At 38.6% G+C, this 21,874-nt stretch overlaps 3 protein-coding genes across 8 annotated transcripts; 2 read left to right on the forward strand and 1 right to left on the reverse strand.

Moving 5' to 3' along the window:
* The first annotated feature begins 187 nt into the window (after positions 1–187).
* si:dkey-17m8.1 (C-Jun-amino-terminal kinase-interacting protein 3) lies at positions 188–13,986 on the forward strand. Of its 2 annotated transcripts, none has more exons than XM_034698241.1 (28): positions 188–316; positions 2,509–2,914; positions 3,028–3,222; positions 3,330–3,450; positions 3,557–3,627; positions 3,745–3,809; positions 4,051–4,120; positions 4,219–4,385; positions 4,544–4,824; positions 5,992–6,049; positions 6,249–6,401; positions 7,121–7,163; positions 7,332–7,459; positions 7,600–7,653; positions 8,626–8,766; positions 8,901–9,033; positions 9,293–9,379; positions 9,471–9,518; positions 9,669–9,810; positions 9,986–10,028; positions 10,170–10,250; positions 10,353–10,420; positions 10,508–10,656; positions 10,752–10,923; positions 12,326–12,439; positions 12,532–12,630; positions 12,741–12,830; positions 12,956–13,986. In XM_034698241.1, exons 2-28 carry the CDS (start codon positions 2,813–2,815, stop codon positions 13,072–13,074), a joined length of 2,994 nt encoding a protein of 997 aa, XP_034554132.1. In that variant the 5' UTR covers positions 188–316; positions 2,509–2,812; the 3' UTR covers positions 13,075–13,986. The 2 variants fall into 2 exon arrangements, with proteins under 2 accessions (XP_034554132.1, XP_034554133.1); XM_034698242.1 differs by having other exon boundaries at positions 8,937–9,033.
* An 83-nt stretch (positions 13,987–14,069) lies between these two features.
* LOC117823166 (transmembrane protein 238-like) lies at positions 14,070–15,374 on the reverse strand. 2 transcript variants are annotated; one of them, XM_034698251.1, is made up of 2 exons: positions 14,925–15,030; positions 14,070–14,706 (listed from the first exon to the last, which is right to left on the reverse strand). In XM_034698251.1, exon 2 carries the CDS (start codon positions 14,697–14,699, stop codon positions 14,370–14,372), a length of 330 nt encoding a protein of 109 aa, XP_034554142.1. In that variant the 5' UTR covers positions 14,700–14,706; positions 14,925–15,030; the 3' UTR covers positions 14,070–14,369. The 2 variants fall into 2 exon arrangements, with proteins under 2 accessions (XP_034554142.1, XP_034554141.1); XM_034698250.1 differs by lacking the exon at positions 14,925–15,030 and adding an exon at positions 15,073–15,374 and having other exon boundaries at positions 14,078–14,706.
* Positions 15,375–17,820: 2,446 nt separating this feature from the next.
* On the forward strand, positions 17,821–21,750 carry ccdc106a (coiled-coil domain containing 106a). 4 transcript variants are annotated; one of them, XM_034698634.1, is made up of 8 exons: positions 17,821–17,858; positions 18,417–18,486; positions 18,578–18,658; positions 18,770–18,967; positions 19,097–19,153; positions 19,289–19,570; positions 19,699–19,866; positions 19,966–21,750. In XM_034698634.1, exons 1-8 carry the CDS (start codon positions 17,853–17,855, stop codon positions 20,280–20,282), a joined length of 1,179 nt encoding a protein of 392 aa, XP_034554525.1. In that variant the 5' UTR covers positions 17,821–17,852; the 3' UTR covers positions 20,283–21,750. The 4 variants fall into 4 exon arrangements, with proteins under 4 accessions (XP_034554525.1, XP_034554522.1, XP_034554523.1 ...); XM_034698631.1 differs by having other exon boundaries at positions 17,823–17,858; positions 18,578–18,676; XM_034698632.1 differs by having other exon boundaries at positions 17,825–17,920; positions 18,578–18,676.
* The last annotated feature ends 124 nt before the right edge of the window (positions 21,751–21,874 follow it).

Here is a 21,874-nt window from a genome sequence, read left to right on the forward strand (position 1 = left end):
GTGCTCCAGTCACCTGACAGCCAGCACCAACCTTCTTAGTCACGTGTCACCGTTCAAGTTTCAGGAAACTTTTTTTTCCCTGTCCGAAAACAAAACTGTCTAAGTCCCGCCCCTCGTCTCCGTCTATTGGTTACAGCTTAACTGTGAAGGATTGTGATTGGTCTGGCTGACAACATTTTTGTGTACGTCAGAATCAAACAACAGCCCCTTCTTTAAACTCGTTTATGTGTAATTGAACCTTCCCCAAGAAAAACGTCTGGATTCTCGTTATTTTGTGGATATTAAACCAAAGTTATTTTGGAGCCAGCTCTTTAAGGTGAGTTTTACAAGGACAGCAGAAGATCAACGCGACAGCTCGGCTGGTTTTCAGCGACGTTAAGACTTTGTAAACTTGCTGCCAAGATATCACAAGGTGTCCACTGTCAGTCATGTTACTTATTTATGCAGTAAGTCAATTCGAGGCTGTCATCTTCAATGCTTTGTATTTAAAGCTATAACCAGGAAGACTCAATAGATTAATCTTTGTTGCACATTACCTTTAGCTGTTTCACAGATGTCATGTTAGTTTGTCTACATTTCACCTTTGGAATAATAAGACATTTGTGGTGCTGTACACAAGCACACACACAGATCAACATTAAACTTTCTGTTCGACTCTCCGTGCTGTATCATTACAGTATCCAACAATAACAGAGGGTATCTGTCTGTCATATGTTGGGTAAAATGTCAGGGGCTTTAAAACACATGAGTATACCCGTAAAGCTTAACTTTGAGATATCCTTTTGTCCCATTCAACTGTATGATCATGATTAATACTGCAATAATTTTACAATTCAGTTTAAAGGGTGAGATCAAAGTATAGATCCTCCATGTCAAATATTACTCCAATACAAGTGAAAGTTGCTCTGTCAGATTGTTACTTGAGTTAAAGTACTGAAGTACTTGCTTTTAAAAATACTTAAGTATTCAAAGTACTTCTTAAAAAACCTCAAAACATTGTTTCTTCACAATACATGAGTGCAGTCAAGAGTACATAGGAGTACATTCTGTTACATTCTGTTTATTTAGAAACCATTACTTGAAATCTCTAAAAACTACTCCATGGAATAAAAACAGAAACTAAGTTACTCCGAGCACAGACAACTTAGTTTGACATGTTCATCTGGAATGAAACAAATGTTACGTAGCTCAACACGCTTTCTCAGGTTGGACTGTGAATTTTGTATGTTTGGGCAGAGTGGGAAACAGGGAGAACATTCTTTATTTCAAAAACCTCTAACACGGGCTGAAGATATGGTCATGGGTGCTCAGGTGGAGAATTATAGCCATCATTACCACCTCTAAATGAACTGCCTGATCTGAGTGAAATTAGCTCTGTGTTTGCTCCATGTTCAACCGTGGGATCAGATTTCAGAAAAGAGAAGGAAATTCATGAGCTGACTTTAAAGCTAAAGTAGTGAGTAACTAGAGCACTGATAGAAATGTAGTGGAGTAAAAAGTACAATAATTGTCTTCTGAATGTAGTGTAGTAAAAGTAATAAGCTCCCCAAAAAATAATTCTCAAGTAAAGTACAGATACTCAAAAAATGTACTTAAGTACAGTACTCAAGTAAATTAACTCTGTTACTGTCCACCACTGAGTGAGACAGAAACACAACTATCTAATTATCAATCAATCAATCATGTGATGAACAACGACCTACATGTATTGGTTTCAGTATCTTAAATGCAATGATTTGCTGTATTGTCATTTGCCTTGTTTTGATGGTATGCAGAATTTATTTGGGTTTAAAACTGTTTGTTGGTAGAAAGCATTTTCACCATGTTATCTTGATTTTCATTTTTTGAAAGATTATGATATTTAAAGGGTAGCTTCATTTTAATAGTTGTACTGACCTACAGTTCAAAACCAAAAGTTATTTGGTTAATGTGACATGGAGTGAATAGAAGCTGCATTGAGAAAATGTATGACTTTGCTGAAATTGTACCTTAACTGTTGGTCGCTAAAATCAAAATATTCTACATTCATTTTCTGTACAGTAACTAACTGATGAGTTGTTTGTGCTCTCCTGGCAATTTTTCTACAGTTGTGGGAATGTACAAGGCATGAATATTCTCCCGAACAACTTAAAAAAAAAGTATTTCTGACTTGCAACTTGAAAGGGAAATCAATTCTAGCTTTATGGTGTGACTGAGTATAATCTCAATCGCACGATTCAGTTGATACTTAAAAACCCACCATTGGAATTAAAATGTCATCCTCACTGACTAGTTGCTTTGTTTGTGGTTTGCTGTTAAATACACCAAGTTAGTCACAGATTATAATGGCAAGATCCCCATGACCATGTCCGACTAATAATAAGCTTATTACAAGTAGTTGGGGGGGAAACAAGGAAAAATGCATGTCTAAACTTCAGTATTCTAGAAAACAGTTGACTCCCTTTGGGATTAAAACTAGCTCCAGAGACTGATTAACACCACGTATTTTTCTTTTCTTTTCTTTCCTAGGATGGACGCTGAAACTCCCCCTGATATCAGATAAACTCCACAGTACAGAAACTGCAGGATGAGTGCAGTAAAAGGATGTTGCCCTCCACAACAACAAATGGCTAAGTTGTGAAGGATGGGTAGTGCTAGTGCTAACAGAAATGTCCTAAAGCCAGATAAACTAGTTATATTAGTTGGTTAGGAGGGAAACATTAGGAAGGCCACTTTGCTGCAGAATTTGAATCTAGAATCCTGAAATAATTTACCTGAAGTGTGGAGTTAGGTAAACCGTTTTGACAGTTGATCCAGCAGATGAAAATATCCAATGATGGAGTGCAGTGAGAGAGTGCTGTGTGGGACTGGAGAGGTGGAGCTGGACCCCAACATTGTGAGTGAAGAGGCAGGAAAACTGTATTCAGAACTACAGGTAAAGCAGCTCTTTTCTGTCCCATCATTGATTACAGAAATTCAATAATGTGTCAATGTCGTCACACCTGTCGAACCCTGACTTTACACTTTTGTTTTTCCACCACACCACAGACAGTTATAGAGACCCATGGCGAGGGTGTGGTGGAGTCATTGGTGCCCATATTCGTGTGGGTCCTTGAAGGACTGGCCTCTTGCAAAGCTCAGCTGAGGGAAAAAGAGGAGGAGGTGGAGAAGGAGAAAGCCGAGCGAGAAGAGCTGCTGGAGAGATACAAAGCAGAGAGGGCGCTCCGAAAAGAGAGTCAAGAGGTGACGACCTCCTAAAGTGTTGATGTTGTGTGCATTGCTATGATAAAAGCTGTGAGAGAAAGGGTTTTCATGTGTTCAGAGCTCTTAAAGCAATGTGTTCTCTTCAGCGGTATCTAGAGCTAGATGACCAAACCGAGCAAGAGAGGAGAGCCATGAAGGGGAGGGAAATGGAGAGGGAACGGCGGAAGAGAGAGCTGGAGAAGAAAGCAAGAGAGCAAGCAGATCAGTGTGAGTATTTAAACAGCAACTTTGGCCATTGGTGTGTTACCCCTGTGTTTCAAACTTTCAATTTCATACATTTTACATATGAAGTTACATATCATCTTTCCTTCAGTGGTGGCCTTGGAGGAGCAGAAGGCAAATCTGGGTAGAGAACTGAGCACTCTGAAGCACACCCACAACAAGGTCAGATTGGGATCTTGAGAAACTTGTCTGCTTTTTTATCAACGCATTTTATTCAAATTAAGCACTTCATTATCAGTTTCTTCTCCTGACCTACAACATTGATGTCTTTTCTCTTAGTTGGCGCTTACATATCGAGATATTTTGGAAAAGAGAAGAGATTCCGAAAGAGATTCTCCCCTAAGGTCATTCCAAATTATTTGTATCTATAAAATAATTTCCTCTGGTGTAGATAGTGTCTTACTCTTACACAGGACCTAAGCAGGTTGTTAGATAATGATAGCAACTTTATTGTGAACCATTTTCAGTAGGTGTTGAATAACTATTCGTGTTGTGCTTGAGTAATGTCAACATTGCTGCAAGAAAGTGGTGCCAAATGTAAGAAAGATGCACTAACTAATGTTGTTGCTTTCATGTTGTATTTAGAAATCACGTGCGTCCAAAGAATGTGGAATTTTCATCCAACCGAGTTTTTGAACCCAGTGTTACTGAAAAAGTAAGCAAATTCTTGCGGTTCAAATCATTTCAAATTATTTCAATACAAGACTTTTGCAGAGAATTGCATGTTGTTACAATCTTCTTTTTTTTTTGCAGGTGATTCAGAGACCGCATTCAAACTCTAATCCACCCTCTTTGGAAGGTCTTCTAGCCAAGGAAGGTAATGGGATTGATGTTGCAGGAAAGCCCACCGATCATTTTATCAATGACATCATCAGCTCCACTCCTGAGCTCGGACAGTTTCACTGCGGTTTGGATGCGAGGTAACAATCTGAATGAACTTACTCATTTCGTGAGGTAATCGTTAACTGAATCTAAGTTCCCTTTTGTCCAGGGACATGTCAACACAGAGCACATCAAAGATAAACACATCTACCTCCTCACATTTCTTCCTCTTTTTCTTTTGCATCATCATCATCAGCACCCCAGTAAACCGGCCGAACAACGAAGAGCCAACGGCAGAATATGAATCAGACAAAAGCTTGGAGAATGAGCTCGGAGAGATGGAGGAGAAGGAGCCCAAAGCCGAAGAGAAGCAGGGAGGAGGGAGGCAGGGGAAAGAGGAGGAGGAGGACGGGGAGGAGGAGGAGGAAGATGACAGTATGGAGTGGGACCTGCGCAACACTGACTCTTTGTTCTCTGAGCTGTCAGAGCTGAGTCGGGATTATGTGGAGAGTGTGGACCAAGGGGCCAGTGTCAGAGGTAAACACATCACTGAAGCACATTTTTAAAGCCTTTCCACAAACATAGCATTCTTCTTTGTCATAACCATGAATTATATTAACTATGTTACAACGTGAATTTCTCCATTTTGGGATGAATAGAGGAGTATCTTATCTTATCTTATGTTATGAAACCACCCATGAATTATACACATAGTTTTTAATCCACAATCAGATAGTTGTGTTCATTCACCAGCAGAATAAAAAAAAACTGTGTTGGGTTTCAGGTAGCGTTGAAACAGAAAGTAAGTGATCACAGACGCTGCATTGAAAGTACTGAAAGTGCTTCCTAAAAATAATCTGCTATGGTGGGAAACTATTTATACCATGTATACATGATGTGCAAATGGTGAAAACAGTGCCTTACTGTATGTTTCATTAAGTGTCACTTCCCTTTTTACACATTGTTCGTTCTCCATGTGGTCATGTCTTGAATTTGAAGAAAGGCGAAATAGTAACCCTGCTCAGATCTATTCTTTTTTTTAATTTTTATTATATTATTTTATTTTATTTAGTGTGCAGGTCTAAATACATCAGTACATCCTGTGATTCAAATAATTTGTGATCTTAATTCCAAAGAATAAAACATAAAATAAAGATTAAAACACAACAAACAAGCAAAAAACAAACAAAACAAAACAAAACAAGGAAATCAAATTTCATTTCATAGATCCTGTGTTGTTCATTTACATTACAGTTACTTTAAATTTATCTCACAGGTAGTTTGTATCCCTTACACCACTCTGACATGTTTACACTTGTCCACCATACACCTTCACCAGCATATAGACTCACATCAACACACACAAACACACTCTTACACGAACACTTACAAATACTCACACACACTAAAACACACTTGCGTTAATACAACAAGTTTGAGGGGGGTTCCTTAATGTTTATGGTAATCGGGTGATTTTGTGGCTTCTCTCATCTACAGAGCTTCGTAAATCTTGCTCCATATACTGTCAAATAGTTTTCCTTTAATGCTGTCCTCCGATATGGTCCTTTAAAATATTCAGATAATATTTCATGAGTGTTTTCCACTGAAGCATAGGTGCTTCCTTATTTTTGCTCAGATCTATTCTTACCTGAGTTTGATCTTGTTTTTGTGTCTAAACCATTTTGTAATTGTTTCTCTGTGTAGGCAGCACAGACCAGTTTGAGGAGATTCTTTCTCAGTATGAGGAACTGAAAGTAACCCAGTGAGTGCTATATTTAATTCATCTGACCTTGTTTGATTGTAATGGGAAGTTTTCAAATGCATGGGTTCCTACTGTTATTAAAATGAATCACCGAGAAGGGATTTCATACAGGGATATACAGGGATATGCCTTTACCAAAATCAATGGTGATTTATTCCAAATATGAAATAACTAACTTTTGCTATGCTTGTTTTTTCAGTGAGTCAGTAGAAGCTGCCCGTAAAGCTTTAATATCTCGAGTAGGGGAGCTGACGGATGACCGTTCAGCTCTTAAGCTGGAAGTGTCCTCTCTTCAGGAAACAGTCTCACGTCTAGAGGGGCGGATGAGGGAGAAGGAGGAGGAAGCTAAGAGGTGATGTAGATTGTTAGAGATATTTTCCCTTTTTTTTTTGTATTTTTATTTGGAAAGGGTAACGATACAAAATTTACAACACTTCGATAATTGTATTCATCCTTTTGCAGTCTTTTATATGCATAGGGAGAAAAAGTATGTCCACATAGCCACTCAGTCCTGAAATGTTTCTGTCCTCCATCTTTCCAGGTGAATGCAATAATTTATACTCTTGACGTTTAAACACATACATATACATTAATCCTCACCTCTTCAGTCAGTAATCAACACTCATTTTTCTGCATATATCCATTACACAAACAGATATATAACTAATTACATAAGAACTAAGGGAGCTTACATTTATGTTTTATTCTCTAAGAAGGGGAGGGTTAATACCTTGTTGGTGGAGTCATACAAAATCCACTCACACTGGGGTTATAAATTGAATCCACTTATTCTAAATTTGATAAAACATGTCCTTTTGGATCCTCAGACAGTAAGTCATCTTCTCCGTTTTAAATATTTCCAGAAATATTCCAAACCAGTCATCCAGTGTTGAGGCTGCTGGTTTAAGCCACCTTCTGGTGATTGTTTTTTTACTGGCTGCTAAATTATATTTTCCCATTTATGATATTTTTTGATTCTTTCATTTTTGAAGAAAATTTGTGCATTATTTTTTTCTGCTTCTCAAGTCTTTTTCATGTTCTACCATTGCAATACGTTTGTGTTTTTCATAGACTCCGGAAAGAACTGGAAGCGTGGCAATCTGAGGACCCTGATGTAAGGAGACTGTCTTATGTTCAAACTCTATTCTACTGTGTCACAAAGATGTAGTTTGTAACATTACACTGCTAAACTTTTTTTTAAATCACGCCAGTGTGCATTGTTTGTTCTGATGTATGAAACTGATGTTATTCCCCATTAAACAGTACAATTCTCTCCACACAGGCAACTCTACCCGCAACCATGCGCCAGTTTTCACGTTCTGAAATGGCTCGTGTGGTGATGGAGAAGAACCAGTACAAGCAGCGTCTGTTTGAGCTTCAAGAGGCAGTAAGGCGCAGTCAGACACTCAGGTAGCTAGTTCATCTGCCTATAATCAATATTGCTGTTGATTGGTTTTGTAGAGATTTGAGGTCCTTTTTGGGCTTAAAGAGCAACTGAGTCTCAGGTTTGGGTCCTCTCCAGCCTTATTTTTCTGTTTTTGTTTTTCCAGAGCTACCAAAGAGGAGCGGTTAACAGAGGACAAGAGGTCAAGTGTTTGGAGAAAGTGAGTATTGCAAAAAGTCGACATGCTGATGTGTAACAGAGGATTGGGCAGGGGCTGGCTAAAGCTGCCTGGTGATACTGATACAATATTATTATTAATTTCCCTAAAACAACCCAAAATTTGATGAAAGAATATGTTGTGTTAAAAATAATGACACAATTGTAATACCAAGATGTGATGTCCCCATGTGACCTTAATCTTCTGGTGACAAAGCAATGTACGTTCAGTACTCACAGTCATCTCCAGAGGCATGTTCGTGTTTCTCTTCAGCACCATGTTTCTAGATTAATCACAAACATCAAAGTACCATTTTAGGGTCCATGTGGTTTCTGGTATTAAACATGTGGATACCAGAGCTTATAATTGCTGCTTAAAAGACACGCAACTTCAGCTCATGACGGCTTCAAAGATGACTAAGCATTTTAAGTGTTTGAATAGGTTAATGAAGTGAGAGAGGAATGAGTGGGTTTTTTTTCCAACTGAAACTGTCAGTAAAGCCGTTATGTATGACATAACAAAAAAAAAAGTAAAAAAGTCTTCTTTATTGTCAAAAAAACTACAGTATGCACCAGACATACTGAGGATTTGATATTACGTTTCTCTCTCAGACCCCAGCAACAACAACAACAGATAAACATAGGAAAGCTAGAAAAAGATAAGAAGTAAGCTAATAAAATAATAAAATACAGTTTAAAACAGTGCAAAAACTTTGCTATAGTGCAATTTAAAAACAAAGTGAGTGTGTGTGTGTCAGCGTTGATTTGAGGGGGGGGGGGGTTAAGTCTGTGAAGGGGGCACTATGGGAAGAGGGGTCAAAACAGGGAGAGATGGATAAAACTATCCTTAAGTTTGCTGGTTCTGGCCCGGAGACTGCGTAATCTCCTTCCCGAATAAAGACAAAAGAAAAGAAGTAGGTTAAGTGACTGCTGTTTTGTGTTGTGTAAACTATAGTTTTTGTTTTTATCATTTAAGGTTCAATCGCTTGTTGGGGCTCACCAAATCACCCTTAATCCCACCTCATGCGTCTTCATTTCCCCGGTCCATCTCTCCCTCCCTCACTCGCACACCTCTGAGGCCTCCACAACTACCAGCTGTCAGTCAAACTCATGCAGAGTAAGCTCGTGTTTTTATTTCATTTCACTCTCGAATGAACTCCTCCTATCTGAATTTACACTCTTTGCATCAAAATATAATCATCACTAAAAAAACTCAGTCACGCTGATTAACATCAGAAGCACTCTGTGTAGATGTGCCTCTCCTGCTGCTCTCTCCCCCCGTGTCAGGAAACGAGAACTCTACAGGGAAATTCGCTCACACATTTGGGGTTCGCTTGGAAAACGGCAGATACATGGCTGGAGCACGCCACTGGCAAACACACAGGTAGGAGAAACACAAACAGGTGCACAGAATTTTTTTAATCTGAGAGTTAATGTATAACAGTACATCAACTAAAATGGACCTGTCACTTTTTTTACAAACCTGATTTATGTGTTTGTTTGTTTTTTGGATGGTATGTTATTGAAGTAACCCATCCCATACTTTTGAATTGTAGGGATAAAGGTGCAGAGTTTTTAGCATGCCCAGACATGTACATTTCCAAAATACTAGCAGTATCCCACTTATACTGTCACTACTGTAGGAATCCCAAGAACCAGTCCCTGAGCCTAAAGATGTGCCCGTTCTAATGCGCCTCAGACTGTTGGATCAAAGAGACTCCACTGCTAAGGTAGAGCTTATTACTTAAAAAAACTAAAAACAAAAACTTTGCAGCCTTTATATTGAACTTCTGGTGCATTTAAGCTTATTTTTCTCTCCAGCTAAACTGTGCTGTCGCTGTCACACCAGAGATCTCAGGCGAGGCCACGGTAAGTCTGTCATTATCCTTGTGAAACAGCCCCACTAATCATACTCTAATCACCACGTACGATTCCATTCAACCATATCTAACACCGACCTAGAGACAATTTGTGTCATGCCACTCATCTCTCCACACCATATCCATCTTTCTCTGCCAGTGTTCTGTGTGGGTAGTTTCTGGCCCCGCCTCCTGCAGTGATATTACAGTGATTGATCCAGCTCGCTCCAACACAGTTCTGGATCAGTTCAGCCTCCCTCCCACTGCTCCCGTCCTCTGCATCTGTGCTGTGCCTCCCATAGGTCAGTGCCAGCACAAAGGGCTGCAGCAGCTGCCTCCAAACAACTTCTCTGATGTACTCTGTATTGATATTATCCCCTCAAACTGTACTGAAAATTGACTGAAAGCACTTTGAAATCAACACTGCTTCCTTAACCTTCTTTCTCTGACACAATCTCCCTGGTCTTGTTATGTCAGGTGACTCTGCAGGAACTGTGTGGATTGGAACTCAGGAAGGAAGGTATTTTCTGCTGAATAAGCAGCTCACTTCAATGAATAACATGCACTTTGAGTAGAATACTTGAAAAGCACTCTGACCAGCTCTTTAACGTTCTTCCCTGGCTCTCTTTATCTCTCTCTCTCTTTGCTCTCACTCCTACAGTATTCTGGTACACTCTGCCTCTGCTGGCAGAAGGCGCGGCCTGCAGTCAGTTTCTCTCTCTGAGAGCGTTCATTCACTCACGTGAGTTGTTTTGGCTTTTTATTTGATTTAATTGAAGAATGGAGTTATCTCTTTTCAGGAAACTTTGAAAATTAGCTCCTTTTTTTCAACTCAATCTTCCAGGTACTCCCAGGGTCAGGTCATAGCGGGTTTAGCTGATGGGACTCTAGCATTTTTCTCACACACTTCAGGTAATGGCTCTCTGTTTGATATTTAGAGTTATAAGTTCCTCTGTTTTACGTAACGTAATGTTAACTGGTGTCACTAATGATTGACAGGTGGCTGGAATTTACGGTCACACTCCACGATGCCTCTTGGATCAAACCCTCTACAGCCTATCCGCTGCTGCCTTTCAAAAGGAAGCCGACTTTGGGTGGGATACTGGAATAAAGTCCATGTTGTTGACATTGAGAACAAGAAGGTTGAGGTAGGAAGCAGAGGATTAACCTACTAGTTGTCCTGTTTTGTCATGTTAACACTGTCTGTAAACTCACCGTCGTTAATGTTGATCTACCATTACAGCAAACATTCTCAGTGTCGGAGCGCAGTGAGCAGCAGGTCCGTTTCCTGTCTGCTGGTGGAAGTGGTGTTTGGACGTCCTGCCGCCTCGACCCGATGCTCAGACTGTTTGACTGGACCACAGGGCGGCCGCTACAGGAAGTCGATTTAACAGCTTTGGTCACTAAAACATTAGGTACTAAAAATATCGATTTTTTTTTTTATTATTTCAGATAGACCTCTTTATTGTTATTATTATTTTTGATTATATTTTGGGGCATTTTCACCGATATCCATACGACAGCCAGTGGGAGACAGGAAATGTGGGCAGCAGAGAGTGGGGGAAGACATGCAGCAAATGGTCAAGGCTGGGAGTCGAACCACTGACCGCTGTTATGAGGACTATTGCCTCTGTACATTGGGTGCAGGCTTAAACCACTAGGCCAATGGCGCCCCTAGATAGATCTATTTTAAGGAAAAAAAATACATTTTAAAAGTTAGTGTTTCTTTTTTAAGTAGTTTTGAAATCAAAGCTATTATACTTTTAGCCATCATGATTTCGTCCCATAATGTAAAGAAACACATTTCAAACTCATAAGCACATTAATTTTTTTTTTTTTTCTCCTATTTTCAGTTTTCTCAACCAGGCAAACATTTCTTCTCTGTCCTCTTAAATTTAAGAATATTTCCTAATATGTTGAGCTCTTCATTTGGGCAACCTTTTTTCTGGACAGTTTTTCTGAGGCTGGTGGCAGTAATGTATAATCAACTTGGCAACAGGGATCATTTACTAAGAACACTTGTTGTTAAAACCAAGGAAATGTAATGTCTGTTAATGGACTACTGTCGTATCTTGACCGCCCGTGATGTGTAGATGCAGAAAGAATCTTCGTGACACTGGCTTGCTTGCATAGTAATACGTTTATTACAAGAATCAAAACCAGTATCGAACAAGCACCTGGAATGCTTGGGAGAACCACTCTGCAAATCTGCTGACTCCCAGAATGCTGTTGACCAAGACCTTTTATAGGTCTGAGAGCCAGTGACATAGCCTACTACAAAGCACAAATGTATCTTAACATTTATTGTACTGTCCTTCAGCTCTGCTAACCTAAGGGTTGCAAAACTTATCCCTGCAAGTCACAAAACAGGAAGGGGGTCTCCATCTAAATGTCCCTGAGAGTCTGAAACAACATAGGTTTCTCCTTGACTTGTTTTATGTCAGATACTTATTTTATGTCAGATACTTCACTACAAGCCCATTTTTTAAGAGGATAGAAATGAGAGCAAATACAAGTTTTTTGTCAATGCAGATATTTTTGAACACTTCCAGCTTTCCCACATCATTAATTCTCTTCATTTTCCTCACAGCTTCAGCTCATGAAATCCCACTCTCAGCTCTGATCCTTACATCTCCACCTTTATTTTTTTGGGCACCATGTGTAGCCTGTAAAATGATTTCCTTTACAATGTTGCCATATAATATTAAATGGCCATAACACTGGCAGCAGTATGAATATATATTTTTTTGTTCTGCACCTTTAAAGTTTAACTCTTTACTGCAATCTCAGCTAACATGTTTCTGTCTCTCTCTTTAGGTCCAGCCTTCCTGTCACTCTCACCTCTTCAGATCTCATCCCTTGCAGCCATCTCTGGTCGTCTGTGGGTCGGCACAGGAGGTGGTGCCATTTTCTCCATCCCATTATCCATAAGTGAGTTTGATTTAGACTGAGAGTATAGTTTTTGTGTTTTATTCTGTCAGAAATGTGCTCATGTATTAAACTACACCAATGGCTGTCTACAGCATCAGAGGATGTGTCTATCCCATATTGCTGCATTGCATCAGCCCAGCTATGCTACCATGGACACAGACAAGCCGTCAGGTTCATCTTTGCTGCTCCTGGTAAGGACCTGTCTTTGACGTAACATGATGAGCATCTTCTGCACTGAAGGACTTCATTCACAGTGTTTGAAGGTTGTATTTAGTGACATATTATCACGTCCACCCTGCAGGTTGCTTGATCACTTCTCCTGGTAGCGATACTGTCACTACCTCTCAGCTAATCCTCTGTGGAGGAGAGGGCTACGTCAACTTCCGGATGGGTGAGTTAAAGGAAAATACCATTATAGTATTGAAGTGTCTAATGTAATGGATCAGTACTGCATTTATGTACAATTTACGCAATGTTTAGTGTGTGAAGGCCTAACTGAACTGTTCACTTTTTAAGGGGATGATGCAAGTGATGGATCAGCGGAGTTGTCCCAAACTACACCTCAACGGTCTGAACGCAGTCAAATGATCATCTGGCAAAATCCCTCACCATCTATGCCCAACCCTGCCCTCTGACAGCACTGACCTGCACTTTTTGGAGAAGATAGAGGCGGAGAAGACAAGTACGGAACACCAGCATAGCTAGATATGGCTTTGGAAATGATGCTTTAATGGAACTGAACGAGCCATCGTCTCAGTTTGGCAGCAATAAAAGTGTCCTCTTAAGACTACATATTACACAAACTGTTTTATCTTTGTTTACCTCATCCATACTGTAAATCTATCTTTGACTGGATAATCCAAATGGTTGATGACCCGTTACCTTGTGCCTTCATCTCATTGAACATTGTTTCTTTAGAATTGGTCAGGAATTGAGCTTCTGGATTTTTAAGAGCTAATTTCCTTTGCACTGACAAAACATTCAGTTTCCTGTCATACATAAATCATATTTTCATTCCTCTGAGAGGGCATCAGGTCTTTCTGTAATTGTTCTTTTGATCAGTGAATGGAACTTTATAATGAAGCTGCTCTTGAAGCTGCTGTACTGTGTACTTAAGTGTTTACTATGAACTGGAAACAGGTATTGATCTATTGATGTCAGCGTAAAGACAATCTGACACCTATCTCATGATGCTGCATTAAGACTGGGCATACTTCTTCTGATTGAATGTGAGTGTTACTGATGTTTCTATTTAAAACCTTCCCCCTCCACATTAAATGTGGTGTAAAACAAATACATATTTTAATTGTCTGTTCAAAGATATGTGATATCCCATCTTGTAAAGACATCAATGAGTGCTGTTCTGAGAAATATTCATTTTCGGAATGTTTTTGTCTGTTTCTTTAGATGTCCTGATTTGTTTTATGCTTTAATTTGATTTCTATATCTTTTATAAAGTAAGGAAATGAAATCCTTTCAATGCAGTATTTATGTGCACTTACACATTTGCACACATCAATTAAATGTCTTCAGTGGTAAATGTTGAAGCTTTGTTTCTGGTTGATATTTTTGAAAGAGTTGTGAGTCCAAAAAAAAAGTCTGATTAACTCCTGTAGAAATATTACAGGATTAATTTCTGTAATCCTCAAATACTGGATTCAATTGTATGCCTGAATTAAAATCCTGAGTAGTCCACATGCAACTTCTTACACAGAGAGGACACATTCTTTTGTTTTTCTTTATAAAAACATAAAAAAAGACACTGACATTTCATGTGAACAAGGTAATTGTTGATCCAATAACAGAAGTGTCTGTAAAGTGAACAGCAACTGCCATGATCCTCCCTTACTCAGGGCAGTTTGGCCTCCTGTCTGACAGCCCTTCATGTAACAAAAGTCAAGTCTGTCATAGGTTTCTTTGAGCTTCTCTTCTATGATGGGCTGCTGTGAGTCCTGGGGATCCGTATCCTGCGGCTCAGGGAGCGAGCAATGCGGTCCACAGCTCCACCCACAGCTCCCCCATACTCCTTTTTGGAGGTCAGACCTTCAATATTGCCACTGTACCACATGACCCAGCCTGCTAGGGACATAAGCATCAGCAGGGCTCCTGTGTACACCAGAAGATCCCCAAAGTCTCTGCCTTTAATCTCTAATGGAGCAAAGACCCCCACCAGCAGGGATGTCACACCCAGCAGGTCCATCAGCACAGCAAACACCAGGGCCAGTTTACAGTGGGACAAGCCCTCATATTTGGGTGCCATGGCTAACCTGTACAAGAGAAGCAAGGAAGGACATTTTAGTATTTATGTCAAATATTATAACATATCAAATAACATGGCTCTACAGCGGAAATATACAAATATGACAAACTTAGTCATAGCATTTATCAGTTAACCAACTCTGAAGACAAGTAATTTCCCACTGCAACAAAATCACAATTAGTTATTTTTAAAAACTTTACTATTAGTAAGCCGCTTGCTATTTACAAAAGAAGTCTTCACGTCTTGCATTCTCTGACATTGCCCTCCGTGAACAGTTAAAACAGGTGCCACACCTGTCCTGAACGTTTCAAGAATTTCCTTTTGCAAACAGATCATTCTTAGTTTGATAAAAGAATAAAGCCCAAACACTTACCTTTATTTTGCCAGTTGCTGAATATTTAAAATCTGAACATGGAAATCGTGCGTTTTGAGTCTCACGGAAGGATCGAGTCTGTGAAGCCAAAAGTCAACTCTGAAACCCGACACCTCATCGTCACCTGCTCGACCTGTCCTGCAGTTCTTCAACCAATAGCAATAACCAGTTTCAAAAGCTGAACTCATGGCTGAACTAGACATTTTTGGCACTCATTTGGTCCCTAATTTTAAGGGTGATACGTAGCTATCAAGTGTATCAAAATGAATGTGTAAACTGTTGTCATATGATCTTTTTATTTCTTGCTGGACATGCATTTTACTTATTTTTAGTCTTTTATATTACTCTTGTGCTGATATGGACCTATGGGTCTGAAATAAAGTATGTCTATCTATCTATCTGCCAATCTATCTATCTATCTATCTATCTATCTATCTATCTATCGATCGATCGATCTATCTATCTATCTATCTATCTATCTATCTATCTGTCTATCTATCTATCTATCTATCTATCTATCTATCTATCTATCTATCTGTCTATCTATCTATCTATCCATCTATCTATCTATCTAGATTATCTTTCTTGCTGTAGTCTTTTATTATTTCTCGTTTGCTGTAATCTTGCTGTCTGTCTGTTCTACGTGATGCACTTTAGGCTGCATGTTTACTCATGAAAGGTAATAAAGCTGGATTGGATTGGATACAGAAGTCGCTTCAGTGCGCACACAAACTCAGTTCTACATTTATATTTTTACTCTCCATTAAAAGCATCGGCACTGAAACTTTCTAAATGCTTACAACGTTAATCAAAACGTAAGACTTGTTTTTTTTTCTAGCAGTAATCTTTTACTATATCGTTGATTTCATTGTCCGGAAGTGACGCAAGACAGTAGGCTACTAGAAAATAAAATATTATTATTTTTATTGTTAGTCGACGAACCATGTTTTCTTCTCATGCCAAACTGTGAAAACCTTCTGGACTGATATCCATGAGTAAAAATTAAATCCATTCAAATTTCCTTTTCAATAAATGACCTAAATTTCGGTTTGATATTAAAAAATAAAAGTGATGAAATCTGCTGTAACATAATCCTGTGCTTCTCAAAATTCTTCATTCATAAAAACAGGACTATGAAGTCTCCCCCCAAATTTGTTGTTTTTCTAAATTAATTCCAATTATACCTAAAATCATTGAAAATAATGAAAGGACCAAAATAACTTAAAATATACGATTCCCTAAAATAATTCCCCACTGAACTGTAAAATTATTCCCTCTCCTTACTCAACTTATTTTATTATTAATTTTCCATGTATGTATAATTTTCTCATTTGCCTAAAATTAACAACTCAAGCTGTATTGTTTCTGTGTCCTTAACCTTATTTATACAGCTTATGGTCATCAATGATTGTTTATGTATGATGCTCCTTCTGAATGTACCCATTGTTTGTTATGTACATCTAAAATAAAGTTTAAAAAATAAAAATAAAAATAAAGAGGTTGTGCTTCAGGGTCACACGAACGACAAGTTCACTTAAATCCTTGCCCTTTTGTCAATTTGCTAGGGTCAAATATAGTTGAATTGAGTGAAAATGTGTTTCTTGTCTTAATAACATGAAGAGGAAACGTTTGTTTTCATCATCATTCCTTAGGTTTATTGTTATTTCAAAAGGTCAACACCAACCGTATTAATCAGCTTTAAAAATATAATCACAAACTCATAAGACATTTGGATCGTATTGATTTTTTTTTTTTGTCTCCAATGATGGGTGTTGACTTATTATAAACCAGAGAAACAAAAAATTACAAAATAAAGTGCTCTCAGTCATTATTTTTTTGAGTTTGTAATGCTACAAAGAGAACCAGATCCTTTCTCCTCAAACTATCATGTATGTATCCGTCTCTATCAGGTCTCTATGGACAGTCAGAGCCAAAAGACTTAAAATATACGATTCCCTAAAATAATTCCTCACTGAATTATAAAATCATTCCCTCTCCTTACTCAACTTATTTTATTATTTATTTTCTATGTATGTATAATTTTCTCATTTGCCTTAAATTAACAACTCAAGCTGTATTGTAAGCTAAATGGTGGAATTATTTGTCCAACTCCATTCAATCTGCAGAGTCCCTCTCTACTTTCAAAAGACAGCTAAAGACTCAGCTCTTTAGGAAGCACTATGCACTTAGCTAGACTGTTCTCCACTGTTGTCCCCAGTGGCAGATCATGTCTTCCAGCTACAGGTGACTCACATTGTCCTGCTCTACTCTGGGAATCTGTGTTCAGCTCTTGAGTGACCCAGTACTTGGGACTTTGGTCATTATTGTGGTGATGACAAGTTAATAGTTGATGATGATAATGGAAGGTCTTAAATTGTTTGGTTGCTTCATTGTAGATGTTCCTCATTTTACTAACAAAAAATAAAAATAAAAAATAATAAAATGAAATCATTATTTACATTTGTGCATTGCCTTTTCACTGCTTGGCAGTACCTGCATCCAAATTGACTTAAAGCACTTTGTTATTCTTACTGATCTTGTTTCCTCTTGTCTAATTCTTTGTTTGTGTTGTTCTTGTTCTCGTATGTTCGTCGCTTTGGATAAAAGCGTCTGCTAAATGACATTGTAACATTGTATCGTTTCTGTGTCCTTATGTATGATGCTCCTTCTGAGTGTACCCATTGTTTGTTTTGTACATTTCTAATAAAGTTTTTTTTTTTTTTTTTAAATGTGTTATTGTTAGCTTGTTAGCTTGTGTTAGCTAGCAGACGAGCTCGTGAATGGAGGTATGACAGGGTAATAACGTCTTATTACATGTGCACGATTAAGTTATTACAAACGCACAGTGGTATGTACCAATTTCTGCACAGTTTAACAATTGCAAGAGGCTCGTTCATATCAGAATGACAGAATTGAACACTGAAGTGTTTAGAGATGATGAAACTGCAATTTAAGATATTCATTGCTACGTTCTTGCTAGCGTTTAGCCGTGTAGAGCTAACGTTGACGTAATCTAGCCACTACATTATCAGGCCTCTCTACACTTACATCCGAGTAACGTGTTCAGCTTTAGGGTTTCGTATAACTGGTGCATGCCTAGATCAATTGGTTTATACTGTTTACTCAGATTTTTTCGATGTCAGAGCTTCAAAATTCAACAGACCACATAATTAACTAATCCAGTAAACCTCCTCCAAATAACTGTAACAATGCGCATAATGTTTATGTAAAAAAATAAGAATACGTGCAGAGGTTTGGTGTGAAAAGCCACAGGCATTCTCATAAGCTAGTGAGCTTCTTTCAAAGCTAAAACTGCACATTTCCCTGACTGCCTGGTGTTTGAGATGGAGAACGGAAACGGTTCTGATTCTGCGTCCACATCCAAGAGCCACACAGGGTCCCTCCACCTGCAGAGTAAGAGTTTTTAATTTAAATAAAATGTGTGTTTTTTTTCACCCCAAGTCATAGATCATCTGTTACATTGTGCTCATTTTTTCCTGTTCAGCTCCAAAAAATGAGGACACCTATGAAATTGCCATCCCTTATGAAGAAAGCAACTTTGAGCAGCAAGGATATTTCAACCAGGGTGATCAAAATTTTGATGGTGAATGTCAGAAGCATAAAATTCACTTATATCATTAATACCTTTTGTCGGAAAGCTTTGTTATATATAAATTATGTTCTTTGACCCCCTCAGAGTCACCCCAGACGTCTCCCCCTGCTCCCGTCAACAACTCATACATGGTGATCACAAACCTACGAACCCAGCTACAGATCTCTCTAGAGAAAAACTCCTGGCTGCAGAAAAGAATAGAGGATTTGGAAGAAGAGAGGGACTTCCTCCGTTGCCAGCTGGACCGCTTCATCTTCTCCACCAAGAGCCAGTACAGTAACGGTGAGAACAGATGACAGGTGTGCACTGATAACCTGTCCAAGAGGACTTATATTATAAGCTGATTTCAACCTGAACTTTTGCAAAACAAGTCTCTGAGGATTATAATTTTTGCCTTTTTGATATTTATAGGTTATGAACCGAGAAGATTCAGCTGGAGGGCTAGAAGAGAAGAAGAACGTCCAGCAGGTAAAAACAAAGATTGGATCACTTTAGAGCTAAATTAAAAACAGACATGATTAAATAAACGTTTGCTTTAGTGCAATTATCACCTGTATTGCAAGAATGTATGTTTCAAATTGTGTCACTTTCTCCTCTTCATAGAGCAACAGAAGACTGACACGCAGCACTTCTCCCCACGCCAATTTATCCAACGAAGGCCTGGACCTACAACGATGGTGTCCTCCAAAAACCACATCTCTAATCCACTTACCAATCAGCTTGCCTCCATTAATGCATTGTTCAACTCCACACAATCCCAGGCCCTCTTGCAAAGCCATAGCCACAGCACTCCCAGCACCACAGCTGGGGGCAGCAGTGGAATCAGCAACAGTGCTTCAAGGTCATCCATGAATGAAATGAGTGGACATAACAATGTAGGGCAAGGTAACTGAAAAACACACATTTCTGCCATCATAATTTATCTATTTCTTTAGGAGGATAAAAAAATAGGAAGAAATGTTATCTGTTGCTTGTATCTGGTTGGTTGTGTTCATATTTTGTGTTTTTCTCAGATTCACTTTCACTTTTGGATGAACCTGATGAGTATTTGGAGCAGGAAGGGTTCTTCGAGGAGGAGGAATTGATTTCAGGGGAAGATTTAATGTCAGATACCATAAACAGCAACAGACACCAGTTAAAGAGAAGGCGGGTCTTCAGAGCCCCTAAGGAGCGACAGAGAGGTAAGAATAAGAGAGGTAATGTCAATTCAGTTTCTTTTCTTTACCCTACAGTGTGATAAGACTGTCATCACTAACTCTTGCACATTGGTTGTTCATTAGTTAAAGATGCTGCTGGGGTGCTGTTTCGCTACAAGAAGATCCTGCTTACCTACCAGCGTTTGAAAAACATGTCCAAAGCCTTCCAAATCCATGGTGTGGACCGAAACACAGTGGCTTCAACCACACCCATAGCTGAGCTGCTGTTAGTGGCCCCAGAGAAGGTGGCAGAGGTGGGTGAGTTTGACCCATCCAAGGAGAAGCTGTTGGACTATGCACGACGATGCTACACTGCTTTGGACGAGGAGACACTAAGCAGGGTGCAGGCCCTGAAAAAGAATAACCTGCTACTGCCCATCTCCTACAGGTTTAGACACTAAAGGGAGAAGAGGGTTGAGGAAACTTAGTCCTGGTGTACCAGACGAGCTCTATTCGAGGCACCGATTAGTCCACAGGCGTGAGGATTTATTTTGCATCTCAGTGTCCTAGATCTGGCCATTTAAACTGTGTCCAACTCCCTCTGCTTTTCAGAAAAATTAATATTTAACTTACCGTTTTTCTTCTCATCGTGTCACACAGGATTATCAGTGTTGATAATCCTAACTGTCTTGGTAGTGATAGTGAGGATCTGCCTGGGAGCTACAGTAAAAAGGGACAAAAACATTTGTTTCTGAGCAAAAATTGCATGTCTGTTAAAGCCACAAGGTGTCTTTGCCTTAGGATAATATGTTAAGGATTATTAATATAGCGAAAGCAATGTAGTTCATTTATGTGCTAGCCATGATGTTTGCAGAGACACAAATAACTTTCTTTCGTTAACATTTGGACCAGCTGGAGGCCAGTATTTTATAAACCCACTGTCTGGACCATTTCAGTTTCTTAAAGTCTACATTTAATATTATCTGAGCAAGCTTCTGTCACTTTATTTTTGTGCAATTTTGACCCAATCCAAATACTGTGGTACATTTTGATTACATTTTCGGTGGTGGATATATATTATATTGCACTTTTAAGTTTTTTTTTTTTTTTTAATCACTATTGAAGGCTAATCATTTTTTTTTCATAATACGTTTTGTGTTTTTGTTGTATTGTTATTTTGTAATTGTCATTCTACCCCAAACCATTTTACCTGCCTTAATACATTTTTGTGATTTACTTGCTGAGATATTCAATAGTTTTGGGTCCCTTTCATCCTCTAAAAACCTCTTGAACTATACTTGTTTTGGTTTGCAGTTGTCCCTGTTCTAAAGGAGGGGAGAGATAGTAAAAAAGATGCTGGTGGAATCATAATCTGTCCACAGTAAAGACTAGTTCAACACTATGTGGTACAAATGCTTTTGGGAACATAAGTTTGGCAAGAAGAGCCACTTTATTTTAATTCAAGTTAAAGAATAACATTCATATGTTTGTGATATTGTATGTGTGACATGTAATGATAGTTATAACAACCTCTGTTCTGTTGGGCCAGTTTTTGCCCAAATATTGCAGCATTGTTATTCCACTGAGAAATGTAACCACACCTTTTGTTTGCACTAAAATACTTCAAATATCACTTTTTATTTTTTTAGTATAGAAGTTTTTGTAAATCCTCTTTTGGAAGGTATTGCCAATTTTTAAGCTACACTACAGATAATTTTCTTTACTGGCATAACTTTTGTTTCTGTGTGAAATAACTGAAAATGTGGATTCTTATTAAATCAACAATTTAAGAGTGTGGAAACAAAAAAAGGTGAACAGGTTTGGTCAAAATTGAAGGCTGATGACAAACTGCTAATATTGTGTAATAATGTGTTGTGTTTAATTGATAATTTTGCATTTATTAAAACAGATTACAACATAATACAGTCACTCCTAGCTTATATACCTAATACTGTTTCCTAAAAGAAAATAGACTCACCGGGGATTTAGAAATCAGACCAGGTAACAGTGCTACATAAAATCTGCTAGGTTGATATCTCGTATTTGTGTATAT

The sequence above is a fragment of the Notolabrus celidotus genome, chromosome 12 (genome assembly GCF_009762535.1).
Source record: "Notolabrus celidotus isolate fNotCel1 chromosome 12, fNotCel1.pri, whole genome shotgun sequence".
Taxonomy (NCBI): domain Eukaryota; kingdom Metazoa; phylum Chordata; class Actinopteri; order Labriformes; family Labridae; genus Notolabrus; species Notolabrus celidotus.